Source organism: Oryx dammah, unplaced genomic scaffold (assembly GCF_014754425.2).
Source record: "Oryx dammah isolate SB20612 unplaced genomic scaffold, SCBI_Odam_1.1 HiC_scaffold_11, whole genome shotgun sequence".
NCBI lineage: Eukaryota > Metazoa > Chordata > Mammalia > Artiodactyla > Bovidae > Oryx > Oryx dammah.
Window position 1 is genome coordinate 41,735,923 of NW_024070195.1, and position 15,588 is coordinate 41,751,510.

Genomic DNA, 15,588 nt, shown 5'->3' on the forward strand with positions numbered 1-15,588 from the left:
CGGCAGCTGAAGCTACTCCATGTAATGAAATGCACTCTGGACTCTTGAATAAGGTCTGAAGACAGATAATGGACACTAGCTTAAAGTCTTGTGAAAATGAACAAAATCTGTACTTTGGTTAATAATACTGCATCACGTGTTAATTTAAGAATGGTTAGTCTTAAGTGAACATTAGAGGACACCACTGAAATGATCTTCATTCCGCTGTATCACCTCTGGCCTCCACTTATGTGTCTCTGTGAGTTCGTTTTGCAGCTAACAGCATGCATTCCTCCACTTCTGAGAGTTCCGATGCACACAAAACGATATGGTCTCCACAGTCCTGATGCACGCTGGAGTGTTTTGGTTTAGCAGCTCAAGCTGCACTGCCACGCTGATGGCAGGAACCCACCAGTTTAAAATGAACCCTGGCAACTGTGCAGGATGTGCATTATTTCCAACCTTGTGCTCGTTACAGTACTATTTCAACTGTGCGGAATTCAAGTGCATACGAAATACACCCTTCATGGTACAAGGTCTCTCTGATTCACTAAAAGGAGTGGCCCTGGGAAGAGGGGAATTACTCTTAGGCCAGGGAAGAGCTGGTTCCCTTAGATCTGAGCTGTGGGCCTGAGGTGGCTGCCAAGGTCTGGCTGGAGCTGCGTGGAGAAAGCGTCCCTTCCTTCCAACCTGTTCATTGACTTTGGTGTGTGAGGGCCCTTGATGGATGAGCAACCGCACTATCTGGGCGTCTCCTTTCCAGGCTGCCAAGTGCAGCGGATAACAGCCTTTAGAGTCAGCCACGTTGGTCAGCGCGTCGTTCCTCAGAAGAACCTCGACCACATCCCTAAAAGGCAAAAATTGACTGTGAGTTGCAGAACCCACAAGTCTTTCCTACCAGCAGCTCTGCATGTCTGTGTAGCAGGAAGCCTGTTCATACAGAGGAGCTCACCTGGCTCCCATCTCTACCTGAGCTTGTCACCTGATTCTTCCTTTGAATTCCCTGACTACTTGAACAGCTGCTGACAAGCGGCTGAGTCATCTTGAACCACACCCCACTGACTCTTCACCTCCTGGTTTAGCTATTTTCTAGATAATCCATTTATTTTCCATTATCTTGAAAAAGTCTGGGTTCCTTGTTTGTGATGTTGAAACAGCATTCAGGGACAGAATTTACATAAAAAGTAGTCATGCAAAACAAATATCGTTATTCACCACATTATTCAAAGCATTTGGTGAGGTGGAAGTTGGAAATAAGACAGGCAGAGCAGACTTAGAGTGGTTACAAACATAAACCCTAACCTTATGCAAACATAAGCATAAACCTTCTGCAAGCAGGAGACACGTATGGTATCACAGGATACATCCAGAAAGGAGGACTTGGCTTCCTTCTTGGTGACACCACTAATTAGGCAGATAAAAATGTATAATTATCCCCATGCACATGAGGTCCAAGAAAATCCCCACTGTAAATAAAAACAGAATATGCAGGTGAACTTGGCTAACAAGCTACCGTCATTTAAGTCCAAGATCCACTTTAACTCCGGCTACCCCACTATTGAAGGGGGGAGGGAGTCTTTACAGATTATCTGTTAGCTTTGTCTAAGATGGTTACAGAAAAGACCACACTACAGAAAATGATCACATTCAACATATCTTAGGGCCTTCCCTGATAGCTCAGCTGGTAAAGAATCCGCCTGCAATGCAGGAGACCCCGGTGTGATCCCTGGGTTGGGAAGATCCCCTGGAGAAGGGAATGGCTACCCACTCCAGTATTCTGGCCTGGAGAGTTTCATAGACTGTATAGTCCATGGGGTTGCAAAGAGTTGGTCAGAACTGAGCGACTTTCACGTCACTTTAGAAGAGCATATTGGAGTCATTTTGTTGTTGTCCTTGTTTAGTCACTAAGTAATGTCTGACTCTTTTGTGACTCTATGGACTGTAGCCACTGAGGCTTCTCTGTCCAGGGGATTTCCCAGGCAAGAATAGTGGGGTGGGTTGCCATTTCCTCCTCTAGGGGATGTTTCCGATTCAGGGATCGAATCCAAGTCTCCTGCACTGGCAGGAGGAATTTTTACTACTGAGCCATCAGGGAAGCCCACTGGAGTCACTTAGGCTGGGCCAAACACTGCGACAGAATACCACAAGGTGCCAGGGCCCGGCTCCCTGCTCAGAAAAGTCTAAACAGTCCCAATAAACTGTCTTTCCTAAAAACTAAATTTCTACAGCTTCTCTTCTCTCGTATTAGGCCTCAAACTCTCGCCGGCGCCCTCTCCTCTGCTACACTCTGGTTTTCATCTTCCAGCAAATCTACCCACCGCACCTGCACTCCCTCCGGGGCCTGCCCCTGCCCTGGGCCTTCCCCTTCTCCTTCACTGAAGGGCAGGGCCCGCCTCAGGCCACCAGAGCACACCTCCAGAAAGGCTTCCACACAAATCCCACATAACAAATCTGAATAATTTCTCTATACTTAAGAGAATTAAATAGGCCATAGTATTTGTGTATTTTTCCCTCAAGAATGGTTCTTGTTGTGTAGAAAGCTACTTTTATGAGGAAAGAGTGGCAAGCAGAAAGATAGAGTAAACAGAAAGATTCTCCCAACCACTCGATCTCTTTTCAGCTTATAAAGAGGCTGGTTACCTGGTAGGTTATCCAGCCCCATTATGATCTAGCGTCCCCCAATGTGAGCATCTTATTTAGATCACTGTAAGGCACTGATCCATTTCAGAGGGGAAAAGAAGAATCTTTTAACGTTATTTTGGAGCAAGGGTTAGGGAACGAGGCTTAAAGTATACACTCAACAGAGACTCAAGAATTGTGGACAGATTAATTTTAGTTTTTCTCTGTTTTTCAGCATCCCTGCTTAGTATATCTTTAAAAGAAGGAAAAAAAGACAACCTGAGGCCTGAGTTCTAAAGAGTGGGGCAGGAATATAGCACATTAATACTTACTTATGGCCATTCAAAGCAGCATGGTGCAGAGGTGTATACCCAGTGCTGTCAACACAGTTCACATTTGGCCCTCTCCAAATGCTACAAGGAAAAAAAAAAAAAGACTGAAGTCACAAACCAAATCTGGAGACAGCTAGCTGCTTGGGAAAAAAATCCTGTGTGGTGTTTAACCCAACAGGTCACTTCCATATGACTCCCGATACAGGTCGGCAGCTATGCCCACAGAAACACACAGTGTATGTCTCACGAAACACACAGCGTGTGTCCCACAGAAACACACGGCACTGAGGGTATACCAGTGGCTTCCTGGACAAGGAGTCAAGTGTCAGGACAACACTATCATCATTTCAGAGCTGTTTTCCTGTGTCCTTCCTCACTGGTAACTTCTTTATTCACTCTGTCTGAGACTTGTGCCTCCGAAAACTTTCAGGCTTGTAAGAAATAGTCTCTTTGAAAGGTCATCAAAAATATCACTGAATCAAACCACTAGTCAGTTGTAGGTACTGGGCACTCACCTCTAAGGCTGGTGACTGAAGGCTGGAGAGACCTCAGCATAGACCAGACAGATTATCAGGATCATTCGACCACAAGGACCAAAATCAAAGAACCCATGTTCATAAAAGCACCCGGATACATGGGTTAAGATGCAAGGGACAATTTTGCCTTTCTTTTGTGAATATGTCTTACTGGTAATAAAAAGAGTAACAACAGAATCTATAATGAGCACCTTATTTGAATCCAAAATACCATACTAAGAAGGCTGAAGTGTCACCTCATTTAATCCCTGAAGTCTTAATCATGACTCCCGTTTCATACCTTACTACATTGGCCAGCACTTCTAATATTAAATAGTAGAGGGCAGCCTTCTTTTGTCCTTGCTTTTGATGAGAACGCCTCTAATGTTGTTGACAGTTGACCTGAGGTAGACACTCCATAACATGTGAAGGAAGTATCTTTTTTTTTTTCCTTTTAAAAATGTATTAGAAATACTGTTTAAATGTTTTTACCTCTATGGATAAAATCATAGTTTTTCACAATGAACCAACTAAAATGTTATCAATAGCTTCCTTAATACTGAATCATTCTTTCATTCCTGAAATAAACCTTATTTGGCACTTATCCATTAGGGTCATGTCAATGAATTCTACTTGAGAACATTTTACTTAGGATTAGGATTTTCACATCTGTATTCATAAGTGAAGCTGGTCTAAAGTTTTTTATTTTTGTGCTCTCATTATTGGGTATATCAGTGTTAGATTTAAGTCACAGATAACCTGGGCAGCTATCTACCTATTTCTATATTCAGGAATCACTGACATAGAGCACTAAAAAGATAAAGAATCACCAGTAAAACCATCTGGGCCCACAGACTTGACACACAGATGTTGGAAGCAGCATTATTTATAACAATAAAATATTAGAAATAGTCCAAAAGTCCATCAATAGAGAAATAATTATAATAATTAAGGTGTAGACAGAAAGAATTAAGTACCATTTATACTGCTATCTAGGAAGACAGAACAAAGATTACAATATAATGCTAAGGAGAAAAGAAGAAACAACACTGTAAATAGTACAGAGGAAAAATATATAGAGAGATTTATCAGGATAGTGGATTGGGTACACAAGCTTACTCCATCTCCTATCTAAAGTTGTGTGAAGTGAAACAAGTAATACAACAGATAACTGACAGACATAAAATAGATAGATTCAACCCAAGAAAATTAAAAAAGTTATCAAGTCACTGGCAACACTGAGGGATTCCTAAAAGGCAGAAATCAGAAAGCCTAGATCTACAGAAATGCAGTGTAGAAGAATGCAAACTAAAATAATCACATACTTCTTTTTGCCTATCAGCCTGACAAAAATAATGACATTATAAAATGCTTGTAAAGATCAAGGAAACAAACTCTTAAATTCAACTGGTATGAGTTTAAACTGGTGAATTCCTCCGGGAATACAATTTGGCAGCATCCACCAAAACCAAAAATAGGCATTCACTCTGGGCCAGCATCTCCACTTCTAGGCAACTATCCAACAGAAACACTTGTACACGTGCACAAAGACACATCCTTGTACAGGACTGCTTCACTGTAGAGTAAGAACTACAGACTTAATGGCCACCTATGGATGGGCAGTTAAACATCAGGCACACCCATAAAATAAATTATTACTTAACAGTTAACAACAACAAAGGAAAGGCAAGAAAGCAAGTTGGACTATGTGTCCTGACAAGGAAAGATTTTGTAAGATGCACTGTGTAACTGTGAAGTGAAAAAAAGAAGTCATTGTATAATATATAAAAGATGAGGCCTCATTTTACACAGACACAGAGAAAAAGACAGACAGACAGACAGACAGACAGACAGACACACACACACCCATGGACGGCAATGCAGAGAGTGCCCGCCAAGCACGGACGCTCGCCTCTGGGCAAGGATGTAGGGTAGGGAGGCACTGCAGCGCGTAAAGGAGGACTTTCAGGTTCTGCTCTTCATTCTGCCACACTATTCAGAACACCGTGATGAGAAGGCACTCACAGAGTGGTCTTTTTATAATATTTTTAAATGCTGGGAAGGAAGCCACGTACAGGAAAAAGAAGAGCAAAAAATCAAAACAGTAACAATAAATGGTTGTATATGTGTGACACGAGTCACTTTAATAAGCATATAGGTATTTGGCTTAAAAGCTCAAGATAAATTTTAAGTGAAAAGAGAGGACATGTGTACTCTGACAGCTAAGTTATTTGTTCACTGTCAGTTAAGGAAGCCCGTGACAAAGTCAGGAACTTGAGGGACTTCCTGGTGTCCTCATTTTCCATTAAGCTTGGATTCCTGTAGCATCTTCCAAACAAAGAGCTAAAAGCAATTATATCTCTGTCACATTTACATTTCATTTCCTAAACCAAAAATTATAAACCCATGCCTGACAATGAATAGAATGTTGGAAAGTGAAACAGATCTAGAAAATTTAGGAGGCAGACTTCATATTTAGAGTCAATTTGCCCCACAAAACAAAACATCATCATTTTTCTATTATAAAACAGGTGACACTGAAATCCAAAAACAATTTGCTCCAAATTAATATGCCAAGTCAGTGGCTGATCCAAAACTCTCATTTAAGGCACTCTTGGTCTTTGGCCAACAGGGACTTTTGTCGTGATCCAAGTGGATGGCAAGATGGAGTGAAGATGTAGTCACACAACGCCGCACACAATAGCAAGGCGACTGGAATAAATACGAGGAGCTGGGAAAGAGGAAATCCTCACTCGGGTTAGTGCAGCTGGGACGTCAGATCTGTTGGCTCCTGGTATCAGATTAGGAAGCTGCTACTTTTTCAACTTTCTCAATTCAGGTCCCAAAGTAACCTTAAAATTAAGGTACAGGGACCTCCCTGGTGGTGCAATGGTTAAGAATTCCAGCGCAGGGGATGTGGGTTCAATCCCTGGTCAGGGAACTAAGATCCCACATGCCACAGGGGCAACTAAGCCCATGCACCGTCCACACCCTGAAACTAAGACCCAGTGCAGCCAAAAAAAACAAAAAAAACAGAACAGAAACCCCTGACATTTAAATGGCCCTTGCTTTTAATGACAAGGCAGAACTAAGCAATTCCTCTGTCATTTTCTAACTTTTCCCTCCATGTCTCTGGTTTAGAGGTGGTTAAGTCTGGATAGCCCATTCCAGCACTAAAACTATCTCAAAACAATGAGAAAAGACAAGGCAGAGAGATAAGGAATTTCCTGCAAGAAGCTGCAGCTTTCCCAACTTGGTAAGACCTTTCCCCCTCCTTTTTCTCTAAGCATTTCCTCTAAATGCCTATCTAGAAATTTGAAGGAATGGGAAATATATTAAGTAAAACCCAAATGAAAATGGAGAACTGTCAGCTCTCTGTTTGGAATCTTAGCTTCAGACAGGATGGTAGTAACATCCCCCTCCACCCATGTTTCTTCCTTTTTGCAAGCCCAAGAAAAGAGCTATTTACAATCTAGGTCTTCCTCTCTATTGCAGCTGTTCTATTAGGTTCTTCTAAAGCAGTACCAAAGGGCCACTCACTAACAGACAAGAGCAGAACACAACACACCAAGAGAACCAAGGAAAAAACAAGAACAAAAGCCTAAAAACAGTGCAGGAGATTCCTAAACATCCAGTGCGCTGTCACCACAGCCTTCATTAGACTTGACCTTAAACCACAGGGAAAAGTCTTTATGCTGTGCCGCCATGCTACATATTTTAAGCCCTTTAAGGGAATCCATGTTTCTGAGAGCACAGCAGTGTACGAGAACTGCCCAAGGGCCACCAGTTTGCAACTTCTAACATTTGGTTTTTCCTAACCTGCGACCCCAGCGTGACATGATCTCCATGCAACATAACAAACCTGCTACTTCATATCCATTAAAAATGGCCACAATCTCTCGATGGGACAGGTAAAAATACTGCATTTGAGATGTTTTTACATAAAACAGAGACAGAAAAACTATAAGCTGAAACCAAAGTGGTCAGACCCCCTTCATCTGTGACTACTCTGTGGGATCAGGATCAAATGGTGCACCGTTCAGTGGCTCCTAGCGGGCAGCAAGCCTGCTTCATGTGGTCCAGTCACCTAACTGCTTACTTTACCGAGTCAAGTAATGGTATCTCAGTGGGCCAGCAGGGTCCAATCCAGTTCAACTGAGTGTGCGTTCAGGCCCCACCTGGCAAAGGCCGGAGTGCTACACAGTCTCCAGCCTGGAGGAGAGTGAGGAAGTCACACAAGTAAACAAATGATAGCACAGTGCCTGACATTCTGGAAAGCATGCAAAGCGTAGCTGATGGGGAAACGGGAATACGGAAGGCCCCGCGGAAAAGGAAGACATTTGAGCTGAGCCTTTAAAGCTTAGACAATCGGCCGGGCAGAAGGAGCAAAGGGGAAACAGCCATCAGGTACTCTACTCAATGCTCTGTGGTGATCTAAATGGAAAGGAAATCCAAAAGAGAGGACACACACACACACAACTGATTCAGTTTGCTGTACAGTAGAAACTAACACAACATTTGAAAGCAACTATACTAAAAAAAAAAAAAAAAATAGGAAACTCAAATTCAAGGTCTCCTTAGTAGTCCCAGCAAACTGGGGCAAATGCAATTACCAGTTCTTTTGAGTGGCTGGAGCATGATAGTGAATGTGTGCACAGGATGGGTAGGCAGAGCCAAGTCATGAAGGCTCCTATGTGCCACTGGAAAGTTTCAAGCAGGGAATGATCAGATGTGTATTTTAGAAAGATCTTTCTGTTGACAGCTGGGAAGCAACCTAGATGGGAACCTAATAAATCTGTTATTCACCATACTGTTGTGACGGTCTGAAATACATCACAATTGGGGGAAAATCATTATGCTAAGCATTTGCAGAGATGATGGAGACCAGACTAACTTCCAAGTTAGTGATTTGGGCACGAAGTGAGGACCTGAACAAAGGACGTGGTAGGGAAGCTGGAGAAAAAAGAATAGATTCAATAGAAAAGACAGGATCTGGTGACTAAATGGGGAGAGGGAGTAAACAATTCAGTGGCTGATGAGAGGGTAAACTAAGGAGGAAAAGTAGTGTTGATTTGTTTTGTGATTGTGACAGTGTGTGTTGGGGGACAGGCACAGGAAGTTTTGTTTTGGGTTAGTTGAGGCTGAAATGAATTTGACTCCCATGTGTAGATGTCTAGTCAGTCAGTAGGTAGATATGATGGTCTAGGCTACCCACTCCAGCATTCTTGGGCTTACCTAGTGGCTCAGATGAGAAGAATCTGTGTGCAATGCGGGAGACCTGGGTTCGATCCCTGGGTCGGGAAGATCCTCTGGAGGAGGACACAGCAACCTACTCCAGTGTTCTTGCCTGGAGAATCCCCATGGACAGAGGAGCCTGGTGGGCTACAGTTCATGGGATTGCAAAGAGCCGGACACGACTGAGAGACCAGGCACAGCACAGCACATGATGGTGTGAAATGCTATGGTTACATGATGAGTTTAAATGATGACATTTACATGCTGACATGCCCTTGTCCAACCTTACAGCCATATTATGGTACAGGAAAGTATCAGCACATCATTTCCATCTTAGAGGTAAGAAAACTGAAATCCAAATGCCTTAGTGATTGTCATACAGCTAATTAATATGGATTGGAAAGAAAATCCCATGTCTGACTTCTAATGCGTATTCCTTCCAGTTTATTCAGGCTCTCGACATTGACTGTTGAGACAAAAGAACCTGGACCATGATGTGTCTCCTCTGCATTAGTTCTCAGGAAGTGAAAGACTCTCTGAGCACAAAGGCAGGACAGGGCCTGCTCCATCACCGGTTCTTTGAAGAGGAAGCAATGGCAATGAACTTGAGGGGGAAGAGAGGTTCTCGGCAGCTCTCCATCAAGTCCTCATTAAATCATTAAGGTCTAAACAGGAGTCTGTCTCATCACTCTTTTTCTGCCAAAGGCATTAGCTGTTTCCCTCTTTTGGTCATCCTTGCAAAGGCAAACTTATCTCTGAACCTCAGAAAGGACTGGTAGTTCTCCAACACAAGGAAACACTGTCCAAAGTCCGCCTAATTTTACAAAAACTTCATCTCACTCAAATGAATTTGATACATCCTTACTAAAATGCTTTCCACATACTTAACTGTTGAAAGGAGAGAGAAAAAGGAAGCCACTCTCATTGTAAGAGAAGCTGGTGATCTCTGGAGAAACACAAAACTTACAGACATGAAACAATCATACAAAAAAAACCCAAGCAATTTTAGTTAACTGGGAAACCCTGAATGTGTATTTTTATTTCTGCTCAATCCTCATTAAAATGAGGGTAAAAACAAAAAGAATAGGAGAAAAGTAACAGTGAACATAAAATGGTGGTGTTTTTAGAAGATGAAAAGTAGAGAAATTAGCAAAGCTGAAAGAATGAATCCCTGCAGCCAGAGGAGAGGCTAACTGATCAGGGAAGGCTCAGGGATTAGAGGCCTCTGTGGCACAGGAGCCCAGGAATAAGGAGGAGCTGGAAACGAGGACCCAATACAAATTCTATACAAGGCAGCGACAGGCCACCAGGTCCCCAGTCACATCCAGGGCAGCCAGAAGACTGTCATTTCTGCACCCAGGCAGGACAGCTCAGATGCTCAGTCATGTCCAACTCTTTGTGACCCACGGACTGTAGTCCACCAGGCTCCTCTGTCCATGGGATTCACCTGGCAAGAATGCTGGAGTGGGTTGCCATGCCCTTCTCCAGGGGACCTTCCCAACCCAGGGATCAAACCCAAGTCTTCTGCATCACAGGCAGATTCTTCACTATCTGAGCTACGAGGAAGCTTAAATAAAAATGACAACCAAGGATCCTGATACATTTGAGGAAAGCAAACATGAAAGGGGAGAACACAAAACAAAATAAAGGGACTCAAAGGAACAGAAATAAGAAACCAAACAAAACCTCAACCAAAAAAACCTATTATCACACAAGAACATGATTAGAAAAAATTACATCAGTGTAAAGCTTTTGGAAAATAAAAACAAGATAGTAGAAATATAAATATAAACAAAGAGCTTGATGATAAAGCTATGTAAATCTTGCAGAAAGTGGAACCAAAAGAAGAGATGGGGAAATTCCAGAAAAAAGATAAGAAAATTAGAGAACCAAAAGTTCCAGAGAAAAGAAAGAGGAGAAAATTATCAAAGAAATATCTTAAATTTTCCTAGAACTGAAGAATGTGAACTTCCAGTTTAAACAGTCCATCCTATACTCAATACAAAGAATAATTTTTAGAAAGACCCATTCCCCCCAAGGCACAATGAAATTTCTAAACACATGGGATAAAGACAATACACTTTCCAGACAGAAAAAATAGTTTGCATACAAAGGATTGAGTGCATCAAATTTTCAATTATTTCAAGATTTTCACAAAGTCTTACGGCTTTCATTTCTGGAAGCTATAAGACAAAAAAGCAGTTCTTTCAAAATTCAAAAGTGAAATGATTTCCAACCTAGAATTCTATAGCAGACCAAAAATCAGTCAAGTATAAAAAGAGAATAAAGATATTTTTAGACATGCAGAGTCTTAAATTTTACCTCCCACACACCCTTTTATCAGGAAGTGACTGTAGGATGTGCGCTACCAAATAAATGAGCAAATCAAGAAAGAGGAAGACAGGCATCCAGGAAAACTGAACAACAACAACAAAAAAAGGCAAAGGGAATAAAGCATGGAGTGGAGTGAGCCTCAGGAATACCCAGCCATCCTGGAGGATGCGGGGCTTTGGGGATGCAGGAGAACATGAAACTGACGAGATCAGCTGACATGTCTGCCTGGGACTTGGAAAAGAGAATTTAGGGATTTAAATTTATGCTGTAGTTTAGGAATTAAGAGTGAGCTGGAGAAGTATGGCTGAATGCCTTCGCTGCTCACCAGAAATCATCAAAACATTGTTAAGCGGCTATACCCCAATATAAAAATAAGAAGTTCTAAAAAAATTCCCTCTCAGCCCAGCCTTGGCTGCATCCCACACAGTTTGATAGCATTTTCATTTAGTTCAGTTATTTTTTTAATTTCCCTGAGACTTCTTAACTCATGGATTATTTAGAAGTGTGTTGTTTAGATTCTAAGCATTTGGAGATTTTCCTGTTGTCTGCTGCTGCTGCTGCTAAGTCGCTTCAGTCGTGTCCAACTCTGTGCGACCCCATAGACAGCAGCCCACCAGGCTCCCCCATCCCTGGGATTCTCCAGGCAAGAACACTGGAGTGGGTTGCCATTTCCTCCTCGAGTGTATGAAAGTGAAAAGTGAAAGTGAAGTCGCTCAGTCGTGTCTGACTCTTCGAGACCCCATGGACTGCAGCCCACCAGGCTCCTCTGTCCATGGGGTTTTCCAGGCAAGAGTACTGGAGTAGGGTGCCATTGCCTTCTCCGTTCCTGTTGTCTAATGTTACTGATTTCTAGTTTGATTCCACTGTGATCAGAAAACAGATACCAACTTTTGTCTTATGTAGCTTAGCATATGGTCTATCTTGGTATATGTTCTACAGGCAATTGAAAAAAATAATATGTATTCTGCCAGAGTTATATGGAATGTTTTATAAATGCCTACTAGATCTTACTGAAAAAAAAAAAAAAAAGAGCTAGATATAGGAAACTCAGAAAACCACCAAGACAGGTAATACAAGAAAAAAAAAGAGAGAGAGAAGATTGTAGTATACTAATTGCTTTGGCAGGTGAATAATACTAATAGCCATAATAATATAAACATTAGATACTGATATAACTAAAAATTGTCATATATCTGAAGGATGAAGGGGGAGGCAGCAGACCTAGTGAGTGAAAGAAAGCTAAACCCTGCTCTTCCTTAACAAAGACAGATAAAGATTCTAAAATTTTAAAATCAAGAAAGCAGCCAAAGCATAGTAATCAAAAATACAGAGGAAACACCTGAAAGTCAGAGCTGAGAGCTGGAAGTGGCTGCTTTCCCAAAAAAGAACTCAAGTGGGCATAGACGGCCCCCTGTTGAGGATGGTGCAGAAACGATTCGACACCACACGCCAGGGTGAACCAGTCCTTGTCAGCTGTGGAATGCGCATTCTTGTCGCCTTGGCTTTTGTGGCCGTGTTTTGTGTTCCAAATATGCAATGAAAGGCGGTGACTTTGAAGGGTTTATTCCCTTGCGAGAGATAAACACAGTGGAAAGGCAACACCCCATTTTAAACTTGCAGGTGATACAACTCACAAACAACTTGGAAGGATGTTCTTCTTGTTCCACAAGGCCAGCAAGGAGCTCTCCCCTCTCCTGCCAAGGACAACAGTCTCCTGTTTCTAGTGAGTTAACTGCGCACAAGCCACACCATACCACATACACACCGGCAAGTTTCTGGAGAGCAAGGGCTGTTAGAAACCTTATACATTCACTCTAGTAACTGCTGGGTTCAGTCACTGTACCAAGAAGGGGGAATGGGAATGGAGGCAGGAGGAAGCACAGAGTCTCTGCATGGCTGTGGGCGTGAGCACCACTGTGGGAGCGTTCCGCTCTGACCACGACGAAGTCATGAGGAATAATGCAAATATAATCACTTTTTTACAAGCCATATTTGCCTTACTGTTTATGCAATTACTTTGGGGGCCCTTAATTTTTCTTTGATTCAGTTTACTTTAGCCTGGCTTCTTAACACTTAAGCATTCCATTTCTGTTCCACAATTGCAAGAAAGGCACAGAAGTGCTGAACTGCATGAGAATGGTCTCCGGAGTTCAAAATCCTGATTCCCGCCACACTGCATCCTCTATGATAGTAGAGACTGCCCCATTCCCAAGCAGCAAGCACACAGGAAATATGCAAATATTTGTGGGGAGGGGGAAAGAAGGGGAAAGCTGCTGTGCTATTCTAGGTTCCTTATAATAAACAAGACCAAGCCACTGCCCTAAAGAACCTCAAAGGCACAGAAACAAAAAATTATAATGCAATGTTAAAGCGAAAGTGGAAGTCACTCAGTCGTCTCCGACTCTTTGCAACTCCATGGACTATACAGTCCATGGAATTCTCCAGGCCAGAATACTGAAGTGGGTAAGCCTTTCCCTTCTTCAGGGGATCTTCACAACCCAGGGTTCAAATCCAGGCCTCCTGCATTGCAGGCAGATTCTTTACCAGCTGAGCCACGAGGGAAGCCTAACAATACTGGAGTGGGTAGCCTAGCCCTTCTCCAGCAGATTTTCCTGACCCAGGAATCGAACCAGGGTCTCCTGCATTGCAGGCGGATTCTTTCCCAACTGAGCTATGACGGAAGCCCATAATGCAATGTAGTTCATGCTATAAAAGAATTGTGCAGATGCTAAGGGAACACAGGGACCACCAGGATGAATGGCATCAGTTTTCAAGAAAAAAGGACGAAAAAGGCTTTGCAACCAGGGAGAAAGGTATGTGATCCCACTGCAGTCAAGGTGACCTTTTAAGGGCAAACACTTCCTAGAAGGCCATGCCCCCACCTTCTTCCTCCCCAAGCCCCCAGTCCAACCTGCCTCTTCAACACCTCTGCAGCACTGAGCAAAGCTCTCAAAGAACTCCTTCTTTTTTTCCCTCAGCCAAGCAGGATTCTTCATGAGCTATTTGTAGAGCTCCTTGTACAGCTCCTTGTACTCTGCCTTGATGACAGTGAGCTCAGTTCAGAGCTCTATGTTTGTCCCTATTTGACTGCCTTTCTTACTAGAACCCAAGCAACTTCCGGGCAGACTGGAGTTATGTTATATTTTCCACCATATCCTCACTGCCAAGAAAGCACCACACCGGGCACATGGGGAGCTCCAGGAGTAAGAGAAATCTACACATAAAGGCACGAGGGGCCCACCTCTTCCAAGACAGCGATGGTAAATTACTTTAGATCATGGACACTATTTCCAAGAACTCATATCCTCTACCTAGCTATTTCTTGAGTAAAAAATACTACACAAATATCTCTAAACATATGTGCACATTCATACTACTGTAAGGTAACATGTCACTCAGGAAGAAAAAGCAATGTTCCTTCTATTGTTTAGTGTGGGTATGGGGGGTGAGGGAAGGAGAATGTGTGGTGTGTGTGTGTACACAAAAACTTTAAGAATGGTTTGTTCCTTGGCTTGTCAAAATCCACAGGCTGAACTGAGCTGGGCAGGAAGGCAAGATGCCTTTGTCCATCACTTTTGGGAGCAAAGATTTCTCCAACTCAGGGAAGTCATAAATCCTGGCTTGTATCTGTTATCCCAGCATAATTATTAACAGCATCCTGGCCTGGACAATAAATTATATGGTCACTTTACTCCATCCAGATTTTGAGACCCCTTTCTTGAAATTTTGAGTCTAAAAGGCCTGAAAGTAAGAGGCAGTATTAAATGTTTACTATGAGCCAAGTATACTTTCAGTGAATTAAATAATTCACTATTTACTTCCTATCAGAACCATATAAACGAACCCAAGGAAACTGGCAGTATGGGGTGAAGAATTTACCCACTGTCCCAGATCTGGAATGGGTGACACTGGGTTTAACCCTAAAATCTTAACACTGTGCTATATACAACTTCTTGAAAACCACTCTCTTGGCTGTTTTTCTCATTCCTGAGTAAGACAAACTCCCCACAGTTCATACACTTTCATTTCCGCCCAGCTTTACATTGCCCGATCCTCATTCATTCTGCCTCTTTTTTTTCTCTCTAGGGGTATAGGAAACCAATAAAGAGTCTTGAGAGAGGCACTATATCCTAGATAGGAACCAGATCCCAGGGGGAAATGATTAGACGTAGTTAACCAAAAGACTCCCATTACCATTTCTAGAAATCCAATTAGCTGACAAATCTTGTTACTTAGAGGTAACTATTGAAAGCATCATTATAATGAGAGCTACAAGTTGACTGAATTCATTTAATCTTAAAATATTTAAGATGATTATTTTATTGTTTTGAGGAAATTAAAATGACCAAAAAATTTCAATATAGAAATTAATAATGTAAAAGTGTACATCTAATGTATACCTCAAATGAAATTTATTATCAGATTCTAGGTCCTACATAAACCACAATATTTCCTAAATGTACCAAGCACCACAATAGAAACAGTGTTCTGAATGTTCCTAATCTTTAGGCTGAATGTCAAAGGTCTAAATTCTTTTTCATACAAGCAACTTACCCATATGAGTGAATCCTGGA

At 42.3% G+C, this 15,588-nt stretch overlaps 1 protein-coding gene across 4 annotated transcripts in view; it reads right to left on the reverse strand.

Moving 5' to 3' along the window:
* The window catches only part of ANKS1A (ankyrin repeat and sterile alpha motif domain containing 1A), a 168,744-nt gene that overhangs the window by 95,247 nt on the left and 57,909 nt on the right, over positions 1 to 15,588 (reverse strand). For 3 of the 4 annotated variants that reach the window (XM_040249062.1, XM_040249061.1, XM_040249060.1), the window contains exons 2-3: positions 2,931 to 3,011; positions 670 to 826 (exon numbers count right to left, since the gene is read on the reverse strand). In XM_040249062.1, coding sequence (XP_040104996.1) covers positions 670 to 826; positions 2,931 to 3,011 — 238 coding nt within the window. Of the gene's footprint in view, positions 1 to 669; positions 827 to 2,930; positions 3,014 to 15,588 lie in introns of those variants that run through there. The other variant, XM_040249063.1, reaches the window with a different exon arrangement.